Source organism: Aulostomus chinensis, chromosome 21 (genome assembly GCF_037954235.1).
Source record: "Aulostomus chinensis isolate RoL2024-O1b breed Wild chromosome 21, RoL_Achi_v1.0, whole genome shotgun sequence".
In the NCBI taxonomy this organism is placed as follows: domain Eukaryota; kingdom Metazoa; phylum Chordata; class Actinopteri; order Syngnathiformes; family Aulostomidae; genus Aulostomus; species Aulostomus chinensis.
The window spans coordinates 11,805,001-11,819,323 of record NC_141340.1 but is presented as its reverse complement, the minus strand read 5'-3'; the positions used below and the strand labels follow the sequence as shown (position 1 = coordinate 11,819,323).

The 14,323-nt window shown below is 42.5% G+C and overlaps 1 protein-coding gene across 2 annotated transcripts in view; it reads right to left on the bottom strand.

Moving 5' to 3' along the window:
• Positions 1-539: 539 nt before the first annotated feature.
• flt1 (fms related receptor tyrosine kinase 1) overlaps positions 540-14,323 on the bottom strand; it is a 33,343-nt gene continuing 19,559 nt past the window's right edge. For both annotated transcript variants that reach the window (XM_086192159.1, XM_086192160.1), the window contains exons 13-30: positions 12,100-12,405; positions 8,976-9,122; positions 8,766-8,897; positions 7,275-7,381; positions 6,707-6,842; positions 6,139-6,243; positions 5,932-6,045; positions 4,836-4,924; positions 4,450-4,552; positions 4,272-4,360; positions 4,031-4,153; positions 3,566-3,677; positions 3,332-3,431; positions 3,116-3,221; positions 2,938-3,032; positions 2,578-2,647; positions 2,403-2,494; positions 540-1,911 (exon numbers count right to left, since the gene is read on the bottom strand). In XM_086192159.1, the coding sequence (XP_086048285.1) occupies positions 1,767-1,911; positions 2,403-2,494; positions 2,578-2,647; positions 2,938-3,032; positions 3,116-3,221; positions 3,332-3,431; positions 3,566-3,677; positions 4,031-4,153; positions 4,272-4,360; positions 4,450-4,552; positions 4,836-4,924; positions 5,932-6,045; positions 6,139-6,243; positions 6,707-6,842; positions 7,275-7,381; positions 8,766-8,897; positions 8,976-9,122; positions 12,100-12,405 (2,171 nt within the window). In that variant the 3' untranslated portion in view covers positions 540-1,766. The remainder of the gene's footprint in view (positions 1,912-2,402; positions 2,495-2,577; positions 2,648-2,937; positions 3,033-3,115; positions 3,222-3,331; positions 3,432-3,565; positions 3,678-4,030; positions 4,154-4,271; positions 4,361-4,449; positions 4,553-4,835; positions 4,925-5,931; positions 6,046-6,138; positions 6,244-6,706; positions 6,843-7,274; positions 7,382-8,765; positions 8,898-8,975; positions 9,123-12,099; positions 12,406-14,323) is intronic.

Genomic DNA, 14,323 nt, shown 5'->3' with positions numbered 1-14,323 from the left:
CGTCAGAAATTTCTGGGGTGGGTGGAGGTTGTTCCTGACCGCTGCACTTGATTCCTCTGCCTTCACTTGGTTTTCAGTAGCTTTTGACGAAGGTGCGAGCTAACGCGTTGTTAGAGCCACACCTTCAAATGGTTAAAAAAGAAAAAAATCAACCCAAAAGGCAAAAATCAAGAGAGGTGTCACGGCTGAGGTGGGATCTGTGTTTGGGGGCAACAGAGCGGCAGGGAGCTGGCTGTGTTAGATCATGTACTACTTTCTCTGTTTTAGAGAGCAGACAAAACATATTTGGTGAATGTGGTGCTTTAGAAAACCCCTCAAAACACACACACACACACACACAAACGTGCTCCTGACTCACAACGTCTTATCACCATCAGAACACACACTCCAGTGATAGAAAGACCCTCTTCTGCCCTCCCCCACCCACACACATCAACACACCTACAATCACCATCTTAGTATGTTTTTGCCCCTCTTGTGTTCATTGTCTCAAATTTTGCAATATTTGTGTGTACAGCAGTATTTTAATAAAGAATACCAAAACAAATAAATGGAGGATTTTATTGTATATTTATCTGTAATATTGTCACCTAGAATAACAATGTCAATATATGTTTTATATATATAAAATAACCTGCTCCATATTTGAAGACTGGTGTGGTGGAAGTATTTTAGCTTATTTATCTGTGTTGGCTTTACTTTGAATATTTTCTCGTGTAAAAGAAAAAAAGCACTAGAAAAATAACCAGATTATAAAAATAATATCAAGGGGGGGGAAAAAAGGGGGTTAAATGGTATAATTGAGAAACATAAATGATGGGTTGTTAAATTGTTTATATTGAAAAATGATAAGCTGATCATCAAAATAGTTCACCAGTTTTCTTTAATTGGATAATCTGTTAATTAAAAAAAAAAAGCACATTCTCTGTTGATTGTAGAACTGTCTATACGGAAGCTCATTTCCACCAGTGGAAAAAAAAATTCCCACCGTACAACGGAACTAAGAGGAAATGTTGAAATGAAAACATGAGGATGTCAAAATTATGACGCAACGTTGAAATTACGACTGTGTGACGTTCCCACTTTCTCACTCACGATGACGAGTCTCCTCTTTATCTGATCTCATACTTTGGACTTTATTTCATAACGTCGTCTCCTCTGTCTCATAATTCTATTCACTATCTCGTGATAATGAGTGTTAATCTCATAATTACGGCTCACAATCGGTATTCATTTATTTCCTACAGACAGAAAAGTTTAAACTGGCGCATCAGATTAAAGAAAGAAGTGGATTCTTCACGAGATGATTACAGCATCAAAATAAATAATCTCACCCTGTCTAACCCATCCCATGTTAGTCAGTGATTGATAACTTTTTTTCCAGCATGTAGTGACAGTGTAGTAGGAACAGTTAGTTCATACAGCAGTGTTCCTCTTCATAAAGCTCAGCACATGAGGTACCAATACAATTAGCTCTCTAATAATCAGTAAATACATTCAGCCAGGATTAAATACTGTCTGGTTATATGTAGCTGCTCTCAGAAAGGGTTCTGTTGGGGGAGGATAATAAAGGATGTACAGGAAATGGTGTTAAAAATGCAATAAAAAGACAGAAACAGAAAATAAAAAGTTTTTGTGAAGGGGGACGGAAGTTTACCTGCAGATATTATAATGAGGTAGTGGATGCAAAAAGTGTTAAAAAAAAAGGAGTGAATTCAAATAGAGATAATATAGATGTTGTTTTGAGTTGTGGACAAAAGCTGATGCTAGAGGAAGGGGTACAGGAAGGCGGAGTTGTAGTCAGGTGGAGGGGAGCCCCCCTCATCAGAATCCCAGTCACACGGAAGGGTGGATAGCTGGTCATGGTGGAACGGCACCTGGATGTCCAGGCGCTTGGTTAAAGTGGAGATCCTGAACCACATACAACAAGACACAACTTGATCAGACTCCATATGCAATGATTGATGTTTGAACCGCTCCTTTAATCCCTAACAGTGTGTTTTTAAGATCTATATTTCCATGCACAACCCGGAAAATCGACTGAAAGGTTTGTCATCCATCTGTCAGATCCTCTCCCCTGGATGGACACAAATGCAGTTGTTTAACACGCCTTCATCCTGCCAAATAGTGACCCCACATTGATTCACGGGGAATTCGATTATCCGTCATTTGCAACTGTTAGAATGTTTACAATGCAAGTTAATAAAGCACTTGCAACCATTTATAAATCATTTATAAGGATCATAAGGAGGAATTATCGTAAAGCAGCGTCAAAAGTTTTATGTCGCCATACGGGATCAACACCCTCCCCCCTTTTTCAGACCTTCAGCCATGCCACCGGGCGATGACTGTCATGTTTGGGCTTTCTGCTGGATAAAGGCTCAGATATTAAAAGTGTCCACCTGCTGAGTTTCCTGCTCTTGCTGCCGTTGTTCCACGTGAGATGCTTCAGCTCCTCTGACGGCAGAACCATTCCGCTGTCACTCTGCTCCTCCTGAAATAAACACACAGGTTGTGATAACTTTTGTGGTTTTCTTGTGGGCGAGTTTATAAGCAGAAGTGAAGGTGCTCTCTCACCTCAGATCCCACGTGCTCCTCGCAGGGCAGTTCCTCAAACGTCTGAAGTGTGGCAACAGACCTCATATAGCTGGAAAGGTTAGAGCAGTCAAAAACATGAGCAGCAACGTTCTCGACTTCGTCAACCTGCTTCCTGTTGGTTCCTGATGTTGATTTCAGTTACCTTACACACCGCAGTCCCCCCCCCCCAACACACACACACACACACACACACACACACACACACACACACACACACACACACACACACACACACACACATAAACACACCTCCCCTTGAGCTCTCATATCTCCACCTCCCTGGCTGATTCTGTAGCAAGCTCCATTAACTAGTTCACTAAAAAACCTCAACTTGCACACCTCAGGTTCGTGACAGCGAGCGGTTTCTCTTTGAAGCTCTCGCTGCAGTTTCCAGTTCCCTCAAACGATCCAAGAGGAATATAATCCTTCCCGTTCTGTTGAGCAGAGAGAACATTCCCGTTCATGTCTTTTAATGTCGCTGTGTTTCTGTCCGTTGTGAGGGGGTCAGATCTCTGACCTGCTGCACCCTTGCCTGAAGCAGGTCTCCTAGTGTCTCCACCAGGTTGGTGAACGTGGGTCGGTCAGTGGGACTCGCCTCCCAGCACGCCAGCATTGTACTGTAACTATAAACACACACACACACACACATTCTCCAATATGTGGCCACAGGACATTTCTGTAAGCTGATAATAATGTTAATAATTAGGATTCTTGATTTCAATAATAAACCCACATCTCAGGTGTGCTGTACTCTGGTGCTCGCATCCTCGTGCCCCCCTTCAGTCTGTGGCAGAACTCTTCATCTATGTGAAGACCAGGATAAGGAGAAGCGCCTGTTGGACGCACACACACAGATTTTAATGTGAACACACCCAAAAAAGAGTTGTAGCGATCTCCCCCTGTCCTCAGTAAAATATAGGAGCAGGAAGAAACTTTGTGGGGTTTTTATTTCTCAGCACTCTCTTACCTAAAGAGAAGATCTCCCACAGTAGAATCCCAAAGGACCAAACATCACTCTGGGTGGTGAACAGTTTGTCAAAGATGGATTCAGGAGACATCCACTTCAGAGGGAGGCGGGCCTGCTCAGCCAATCAGAGCACAGGAAACATTTAGCAACAGCGATTACAGGATTCATGAGGTTTCTTCAGTATTCACGAGAACATGGAATGAATTAATGTTCACTGAAGCGGGTTATGATGTTCAAATGCTTGTTAGGTTTTATTTTGTTTTTATTTTTGTTTGTTTTGGCCACATATATTGGCATGATTTTGGAAATTAAAAAGATTTAATGATAAAGTTTTAGGTTCAGTTGGTTAGGTTTCATATTTGGCAAATGTGTATGCATCAGACTAACCAACTAACTTACTAACTAACTAAAAGTGTAACAAATTTCAGTACATGCTGTTTAACACATGCATCCGTCTGTACTCACATCTCCCTTGCGGACGTAGTCAGGGTCTTTGTAGATATCTCTGGCCAGGCCGAAGTCACAGATCTTCACCACGTTATTGTCAGAGAGTAAAATATTTCTGGCAGCCAGGTCTCGATGAATACACTGATGAGGTATACACACACACACGCGCGCGCGCACGCACGCACACACACACACAAACACACACAATGATGAAAACTCCTCCATTTGATCACAATCATCGAAAAGAGAAATATCCGACCTTGCGAGATGCAAGAAACTCCATTCCTCGCGCCACTTGGAAGCTGAAGGAGATGATATCCTCCATAAATAAAGGAGTGTTGGAGTGGTCTACAGAAGACAGACAGACGGACACAGTCACAGATGGTATTTGATGGCATTTGTTGTTCATAATGCTATTCAAGAGGCACCTATATTACCAAGGACACTCTCTTCCTCTTCTCTCTTCTCAGACTCTGATCTAAAGTTGCTCAGGCTGTCGGACACAACACAGCTCGGGCCTTCATCATGTCTTTGGACCGGCTGAAATGGGGGGCAATTAAACAATCACATTTAGGAACCACAGTTCAGGTCCTGCACTGGAGCAAAGTTAGTCTTCATCTTGATCTGAGAGGAGGACCTTTTAGGCCTCTGTTTTTAGATACTTGTGAGAAGAAATTAAGGAAGTAAACCAGGCCTTGCTGGAGGACAGATCGCATCTTCAAATTTCAAGCAGATTGCAGAAGTGATTTTATGCTTTTGAAATGTCTGTGCTGAACTTCTGTCTCGACACAATTTATGAATGCACTGAAGCTGTGGAGCTCACCCTGTTAGTTACAAACACGTCCCGCTTGCTCTTCAGGAAAGTCGAGAGATTTCCATAGCGACAGTACTCAACAATAACCATGAGTGGGCCTACACACACACACACACACACACACACGCACACACACACACACACACACACACCAAATATTATGGGTTGCTAACTGCGAGGTCATAGAAAATACAGATAGGAACACTCCAATAAAATAACGTGCAGCTAAAGCTACTATAGCTAAATTAACATTTAAATATGTAAATGCAAATATCCTTTTCTTCCAGGACCAACCTTCATTCATTCATATGCATCTGCAGCTTAAGGATTCTCAAAGTCTGAGATGGTGTAGCTTGAAATAAGGAGCCCCCTTTCTCCTCCTTACGCTACTAACAGTCAACTATTTAGTCATGTTAGCGAAATATTGCTGTTTTACTTAATTTCAGAGTGCCCTGAATACACAGAAACATGCACATGGTCTCTCCTGAGACCACTATTCATGTTTGAACCTCGGAAAGTAAAATTTCCTCTCAAAACTGCTGTATTTCTGATCCAAACCCTGAACCTAATCACATACTTTTAGGCTGCTCAACATGATGTGTTTGATAGTATTCTATGAAATCTGCCAATCCCACAAACTGAGCTCCTCTAACGCTCTACTTGAGCTCCTTACGCTGAACCTGACCACTGAGATGGAATGATGAACCCAAACCTCAAATCTGAAAGCTTTAGCAACCATTCAAACTTTGGGGCCACAGCATTTGGACTTAACCCCTTAGACCCCAGAAGTACAATAGGATTCTGGTTTTTGGACCCCACAAATAAATTAAGCAAACACACTCACTTTTTGCTGTTGTCCTTAATTGTTTTATGTCTAAAAAATATACTTGTGGGACTTACAGCTTTGTGAGGACCTTCACTGATAATACATCTGCTAAACCCTTACTCTAACCCAGACCATAAACCTAACCATAAAGGAACCCCGATCATAAAACCAAGTCTTGACTTTCAAATATATCTTTGAAAAAGTGAGACCGGCCAAAATGTCCTCACACTATTGGTTAAATACATGTTTTGGTCCTCACTATGTAGCATTTCCCAGTACCTCCTGGTTTGGTGCAGGCTCCTAGGAGGTTGACCACATTCAGATGGTGTCCTATGTAGTTGAGAATCTTCAGTTCAGTCATCAGAGCTTTGTGCTCGCTGACTGTGGCGCCCTCTGGTGGACATAAACAAAACACACAATGGCACTAAGGTTGTTTGAAAAAAAGCCTGGATGTCTAAAACAACACTAGCAGTCTGGATTTTGTACCTTTGAGCATCTTTACAGCCACTGTCCTGCAGCTGGAGGTGCTGTCGATACCAAACGCAGATGCCTGCATCACCTTACCAAAAGCTCCACGGCCCAAATTCTTCCCTGAGAGAGAGAGAGAGAGAGAGAGAGTGAGAGATTGTGTGAGTGCATCTGAGAGAAAAACGGAGATGTGTTTTTTTGTTTCATTAAGAAACTCCTTTAATACTATGATCATCCACCCTGGAGCTTGAGCTTGTGATAAGAGAAGACTTTAGACCTCATCAACAATCCATTTAACTGAATCCCACCCAAATGCTAGAGAGAGCTGATTAGTGACAGTAAACACAGCCTACAAACCCCCCCCCCCCCCCCGCTGGAGGAGATTAGCTCCCCACAGACAACACAGACACAAAGCCTGATTAATGGAACGAGAGTCACTCCCAATAATAATCTGATAAGACCTGTGAGAAAGTCCTTCTATCTGTTAAGTGATCATGTGATTGTTCAACTCCCCAAATACGTAAAGTCGCAGGTCACAATTATAGTAAGAAAAGTGTGTGTGTGTGTGTGTGTGTTAGAGGAGAACCTAATTTGAGGTGTTCTCTGGGGAACTCCCATTGACTGGGGTCATACTGAAGTCGGTCACACTGCTCCTCTATGGGTCCCTCTCCTGTGTCCAGTACGATTGACAGGTACTCAGCTTTGGGGTTTGAGCTGGTGGACTGTAGAGAGCAAATAGTGTCGGTTTTAAAATAAATCAGTTGATAAAATAAAAGAAGTAATATTCAAAATTGCCTGCAGAAAAGAACAAATAAAAACCAATGTTGCAAGTTTTAAAAGTTCAGGTGGTTCTGGGTCATTTCAATCTGACAATACAAGCTGGATAATGAAGTGCTATTTTATGCTGTACATCCATTTATATACACTAAATGATATATTTTATCCATTGAAACATGATTCCGACATACAGTACACACAAATCCTCCTAGCAACCACCTGGAAAAACAGAGCAACAGCATGTTCTCATTCAAGAGCTATGTAAGTGTGAAAGGGCAAAGAAACAAAGAGAAAAGCAAAACAGGCACGTGTCTTTAGGTCTGAGCCCAGGTGAGTGTGTGTGTAGGTCACCTGGATGCTCCCTTGTTTCCTCTCACCTGTCTCAGTTTGCGTATCAAGAGTGTGAGCAGCAGCCAGAGGAGGGTGGCCACAACATAGGTACAGATGAGAGTGGGGATCTCGAGAAATGAAGCTTCAGAGGTATCTACGTACACGCACACACACACACACACGCGTGCACACACACACACACGGGCGCGCGCGCGCACACACACACACACACACACACACACACGTGTTTCCATCACTTCCAGCTAACATGAATAAAATATGCAGCTTTTTTCCCAATGTGTCAAAATTTTATTTACTTTTTTTTCTTTAAACGGTGTGCTGGCAATCACCCACTTCAGTAGAGGATGTGATATCAGGGCACTTTTCATTCAGAGCGGGTGAAGGCTACAATTTGTATAAATCCAGAGACCCAACATTTTCCCTAGCAGCATGCCAACGGTGACATCAGTGAGTAAAAACTGGAAGAAACCTTGAGGTGCAGGGTGGGCGGCCATCTGGGATCCAGTTGGAGTCCAGCCAGCAATTAAATATTTTACACCTTAAAACAAACCTTCACACTAAAATCTAGTGATTTATATCATGGGCATGTTGCCCTACAAGAAGGACAATATCCCTGTAATCACCAAAACTTTACTGATATTGGTTCATTCCCTAGTAGCTAACCACCCCAACCTAATTCCCAAATTCTACACTAAACTACATCTACGCCCACTTTCGAACCATGTTTACCTCAAACCTGTCCTTTGAAAGTCTTAAAAAGTGAGGGATGAAAAAAAAACAAAGGATTGCACACAAAATTTTGACAAAAACAGAAATATCAATGCATTTAAGAAGCCTCAACCATTAAGGTTTCTACTATAGCATTGTTGTATTTGGATTAAAAAAGTTTTCCTTCTTTTATATACTAAACCCTTATATGCTATTTTGATTATCATGTTTTCCTCCTCCCTTCCAAACGGTGGCACTGCGTTTTCATTGTCCCACCATCATCCACACACCCTCCCCTGCATCCTCCTCATTAAATTCCAAAAGTGTATGTGTGTGTCGTCCCCCCCCCCCCCCCCCCCCCCCTTCTGTATTTGGAAAATGTAGAAATGCCCATCTGTACTATGTGGAGCCTCTCTGAAATGCAGGCCAGGCCCTTCCGCAGGAAATAAAAACGGGAGACTGTTTCCTTCCTGAGTGATCAGAACACAACAACACACCACGGCCTCGCCTCTCAGACACAGGGAAGTGCGTCCGCCACTCCTGCCAGGGAGCGGTACTCAAACTGGGGTGGGGGGTAAACACAACGGGACATACCTCCACTGTCTGTCACTTACTGTAAATGTGTGTGTGTGTGGGTGTGTGACTGAGGAAATAGAACAAAAGGGATTCTGTTAAGACGTACTTTGATGAGTGTTGACTGAACATGGACATCATCATCTTCCTCTTATGGAGTGTATAAATACATCTATAGACACTCGACTATACATCCAGGCTATTTACAGAACAATGCTTATTCAGATGATACTTACTGTTGACCCATATATAGGCAGAGCTCTCTGCAGACCCCCTCTCATTGGTGGCCTGGCATGTGTACAGACCCTGGTCCTCCTCTGTGATGCGGTCAATATGGAGGCTCCCATCTTCTGGTGAGATGACAATACCTGAAGGTGGAGGTTGGTACAGAAATGAAGATGCTAGGAAACGAGCTTGTCTTTGCAAATCCATGAACATATTCCTACCGGATCCTTGTAACAGAGCACGCTCGTTCTTGTACCACGTGATGGTTGGGAGTGGGACACCGTCAGAGGGACAGCGGAGGGTCACTGAGCTGCTCACGTTAACAGTACAATCTGTCAGATTATCAAGAAGCACCGGAGGCACCAGAGCTGAGAGGAGAAACACACACACACGTACAATTATATAATTATAACATGGACGACACCTGACTGCACTTGTAAGGATGAGTTTTAAGACTCTTCAGCCGTTGTTCTTTTCAAATGCAATTATACAGATGAACTAAAAAACATTATATTAAGAAGGAGAATGTTATCTTCACTTTGAGCAACCATGACAGGAAATGCTGTTATTAATATGTCATTGTAATACAATACTCTCCTGAAAGGACGCTGCTTATTATACATTTTTGGCCACTTGGGGGCAGCAGAGGTTGTGATCATAATATTAACATATTATCAACTTTTAGTTGGCAATTCAAGTTTATTATTTATTCAGGACGGCTTGATACCTGTTTTCATGTCCAGTACACGAACTAAAAACTTCATACTAAAACTATTTCATCGCCATTCTACTCCCAACATGACCGCGCTGCTTTTTCGCACTATTTTTTTTTTCACTCACAAAACTTTCAGCAACATTTTTAATCGGACTGCTCAAACATTCAAATAAATTTTAAATTAGTTTCTGCCATAATCCAGTATTTTGGGATCTCTTGATACATCCGGCGAACACGGAGCAACTTTGGCATTGCTTTGGCGTTGTGATGATTGTAAAACTCAGCTATTGAATCAAACGTTGTCAACCTAAAAAAGGTCAAGACCACCGAGGGGGTCACAGAAGAAGTTCTTGGGGGTCACAGATTTTATACGTGAAAAAAATTCTAAAAGTCAAACAGCATTTTTTTGTCTAAAAAATCTCTGATCATCAACAAATCTTGGGAGGTCGTGAGTCCCAAAAAAATTCTACACGATTGTGAGCAACAGCAAGTCAGTAACTTTGTTTCTCTTCTCTGTAGCCCTCCGAGGGTTCGCGAGAAAAAACAAATCCCACAATGAGAAAGAGCAGTGAGACAGAAGCAAAACAGCCTTAAGTATGGCACTAAATTCTGACTACTCTAATGGCCTTTTGTATTATATTTCATTGATTCATTTGTATTCAGTCTGATTAAAGCCACGGTCACCTGCTCCCGTTTGTCTCAGTACACTTGTAGCTATTTATGGCCAGAAACAGATTGGTGATAAAGTGAAACCAGTGCTATTTTTTCCCTCTGTTTGCTGGACCAGTGCCACTCTCGGACAATTATTGTGCACTTGCAGCAGTGACACATTTCTGCAGAAGAGTGGCCTTGGCTTCAACCTGTGAGTCAGCTGAGTTCTCCTGGGCCCCTTACTCACCCTGCTGTTGCCCGCGTTACATTTCTGAAAGGCAACAACAATGTAGTATTTCATCATGTGGATAGTCATTGGCGCGGTTAGCACACACTCCAGTTTTCAGTTTCCTTCTTATGCAATGAAATTACACAATACACATATTCTATAATTAGACCAGATGACACATTGCCCCAGGAGTCACGGCATAGTGGTTTTTTTTTGAAAATCCATTGTCCCTCTTTTTCTCCATTTTTATTGGTCCCGCTTCATATTGGTCACCCTGTCTCTCTAGTAATTCTCTGGTGGGGGTCCCATGGGAGGAAGTCTACGTGTTGAGCCCTGATTGTAAAGAGAACAGCAGTAAAAGACATGAAGAAAAGTCACTTAACCAAGGCGACTGATTGTTGTTTCCCCTATCTTCCTCCTGGACAACAATTGATGATTGTCTGCGGGGGCTGGGGCCTGACAGTGTCTGATTGGGTGATTGTTCCTCCAGCCCTGTGTAGGGGCCTGTAAATGTGGCATTGTGGGAAGTGCCATTGTGTGCTCTTCCTCCAGACAAGAGCTCATTCCCACGTGAAAGAGGTGCTGAGCTGGAGCGCAAGAGCAAAGGCAGGGTGGGGCCTCAGGAAGCCGAGGGGACCCAATTCCCAAGCAGCGAGACCTCTGTGAGATGGGTTGTTTGTTTGTCAGCATGTGCATGTGCAACATATGTGTCCACAACAACACGGAGACGGTCCACGTTTTAACACCACAAACTTGACTATCTTTGAAGTGCAGTTATCAAGAATCGTATTCGGAAATCTAAAAATGTTTTTGATCTATAAATTCTAGGGCCTCGACAGCTTCTCACCGGAGGCCCCTGAGATAAATGACACTTTCAAGGACCCCTGTCGACTTTGGGCTCCCAAATCATTCAAGAGAAACGTTTCACTTATTGTTCAACATGATTCATATGGAGGAAAAACAGCCTGAAAAACAGCCTGAAAACATATGAAATTTACAAGCAACAACGTTTTGTGAAGAGTGGAATGACTTTTAACAGACGTGTGTAGAGGGCTGGTCGGATGTTCTCAGCTTCTCTTAAGGTTCATGGAAGTTCGAGAACAAAACAAAAAAAGTGGAAAAGATTATTTCCTTGACTTAACCTATAATTTTTTTTTATATGCATAATACATATATTTTGTCTCGAATTTAGGTGAACTTATTCAGTAATTTCACTGTTAAATGAAAAACTTGTTATAAACTCGAAATGGCAAATGGACTCAATTTATATCGCGCCTTTCTACCTTAACGGCACTCAAGGCGCTTTACAGTGTCATCCCATTCACCCATTCACACACACACTCACTCACTGATGGTGAAGGCTGCCACGCAAGGTGGCAACCTGCTCGTCAGGAGCAATTCTGGGCTCAGTGTCTTGTTCAAGGACACTTCGACGTGAGGCGCGAACCAGGGACCCTTCAGTTGCCAGACGGCCACTCTACCTCTGAGCCAGAGTTTAAATACTCTACTAATGCTGACATTTAAATAAAGATATTTAAAGTGACTTTTTACTTTTTACTTTTAAATCATATGAATATAATCAGGATTTGCTTTCAAATTGTCTCTATAATTCTAGAAAATTAATCTTAAAATATTTTTTGTATCCAAATATTTTAAAAACAGGATCTTATAATATGAACACAAAAGAGGCCTATTTTTAAAAGCTATACAATAATGATGATTCCAGATGTTGAGGAGGGTGGTAACTCACTTGAGACCACCACCTGTGTGTCCAGGTGTATCTCCTGTCCTGTGATGAGGTGGTGGGTGGAGCATCTGTAGGTCCCAGAGTCTCTGGCTGTCAGGTTGCTTAGCAACAGGAGGAGAGAGTTGGAGAACTCCCCTGATGTGAGGTCACCATTTAGGGCAGGGCTCCCGGACTGGGCATCATCTGTGTCATTCACCCGTCGCCATGACAACGCTGTGTAAAGGTACTTATTGGCTACACAGGTGAGCAAGAGGTCACTGCCCTCTCTGGGTTCTTCGCTCTGGCTCACACTGAAGCCTCCTGGGATGTCTGAGGGACACAGGGTGGGAGTCATGAACAACAAGCCTCTCAGTTTCTCCACATCTGTCTGGGTCTGGTGTCAGCAGCGTCTGCTTTAAGAGCTGATTCAACCTATCCTACATTTTTAAAGGCTTTGATGACAATGTTGAATGGCTATTGTGGGTAAAAGCAGCAACTGGAATACAGTGAAAAGGCTTTTTATTTACTTTAGCCATTTGAAACTTCCCGTGGAAACGGCTTGAGAGTTTCCTGATGGCAGATAGTGTTTATCTTTCCCGAACACCCCAAGGCCTCCCGAAATAAAGCGGACCTGCCAGTCCAAGGAAGTGCGCTGCACGGGGAAGTGGAACGATAAGAGCCTTAGGTTCCTGTTTCACTCTTGCTCACACACTAACAGCTCATTGCAGCCTAGTGCACATACACACTTCCAACACAAAAACCCTACCGTGTATCCTTGGTAACAAAACGAACCTCAGAGTATGAACGCACGTATGCACAAAAGCTACTTTGTTCTGCCAAGTCTTGCAACCTACATCAGTGTGTGTGCTACTTCTTCTATGACAAATAACCGTAATCAGCAGGGAAAAATGAGGTTAACTTGGTGTACCTTTACATATTTCCCCACAACAACAACATGGTAAAGACTTTCCTTTGAAATACTGAAAAAGCAAGTGGCATTTGTTTCTATACTAATTAAATGTAGTAACAGATCACATGGTGGGAAATGGTCCAGTTCTCTAAGCTCTTCTTCTCTGGAGCTTCCCATGTCATCTCAGCAGTGCACCAAGCTGCAGTATCTCTTTATTTGTGTCTTTCACTGTTCCTCTAACACCCTAAAGCTTCAGATACATTAAACAACACTCATAATCCTTTCAGGATTACATCCTGGGAATATGCACTAACTGTTAGGCTTGAGTAGATTTTTATGGCGGCTCAAAAACTTCGGATCTTACAACTGTCAACTGCATGACTTTCTCTACAGCTAAAGCCAAGTGAACACAGCAAAGTCTCGGGGAAACACTCCAGAGTGCACCACCGTGAACACCAAACAAAGTATAAAGAAAGAAAGAAAGAAAGAAAGACAAGAAAAACACCTATTTTGGTGAAGTGCTGGAAGCGGAGAACTCAGGAGCATAAACAAAGGGACTTGGAGGTGAGTAAATCAAATAGCATTTGGTGATGTGACATATTGAAACAAAGGCTTGGCTATGTAAGGTAACGCTGGGTGAAACAATAGCAAACACCGTTCACGGTATGCATCTGCAGTTGGCTTACAAGTATTCATGCCAGCCGACTGGAGTCTGTACCCGTCTGAGACTTGTAGACTTTTGTGCCAACTTCTAACGCCAACTGGGGCAAACCAGCGCTGACTTGGATAATTTAAGGGTCCTGCATAAATTCTCATATGAAAGTTGTGAATCGTAAGTGTGAAACGCTCGGCACAAAGCAAACAATTTTCTTTACGTAACCTTCTTTGACCTCACAAAATAATTTCCACTCTTTCCATTCCACTCTTCCTACCGTCTTCCCTTCAATGTGTCAGTACGCTTCATCAGAGCTGTGAAAAACCTACGTTTGATAGACGACACGTGGACAAATCTTTAGGAAAATTGTGTGGTCAGCTGATTACTGTCCAAATGTAACTGAGCAAAAGTCAAACAAAACACCTCCGCATTGTGTATGCTTGTGTGTCATGTGAGTGTAAATCACATCATGAATCATGGGTGCCACTATAAGTAACATCCCATTAGACATTTGACTGGAAGAAAAACTTTTTTCTTTGCATGTGTGGTGACAACAGTAAGAAGATTCTTGATAGAAAACACAGATGAGTCATTTGTCTGGATGAGTATCTGAAATGTCACGACATAAATAATTTTGCAAGGTCACTGTGACCCAACATCAGATGGATCAGCTGATGTCTGGT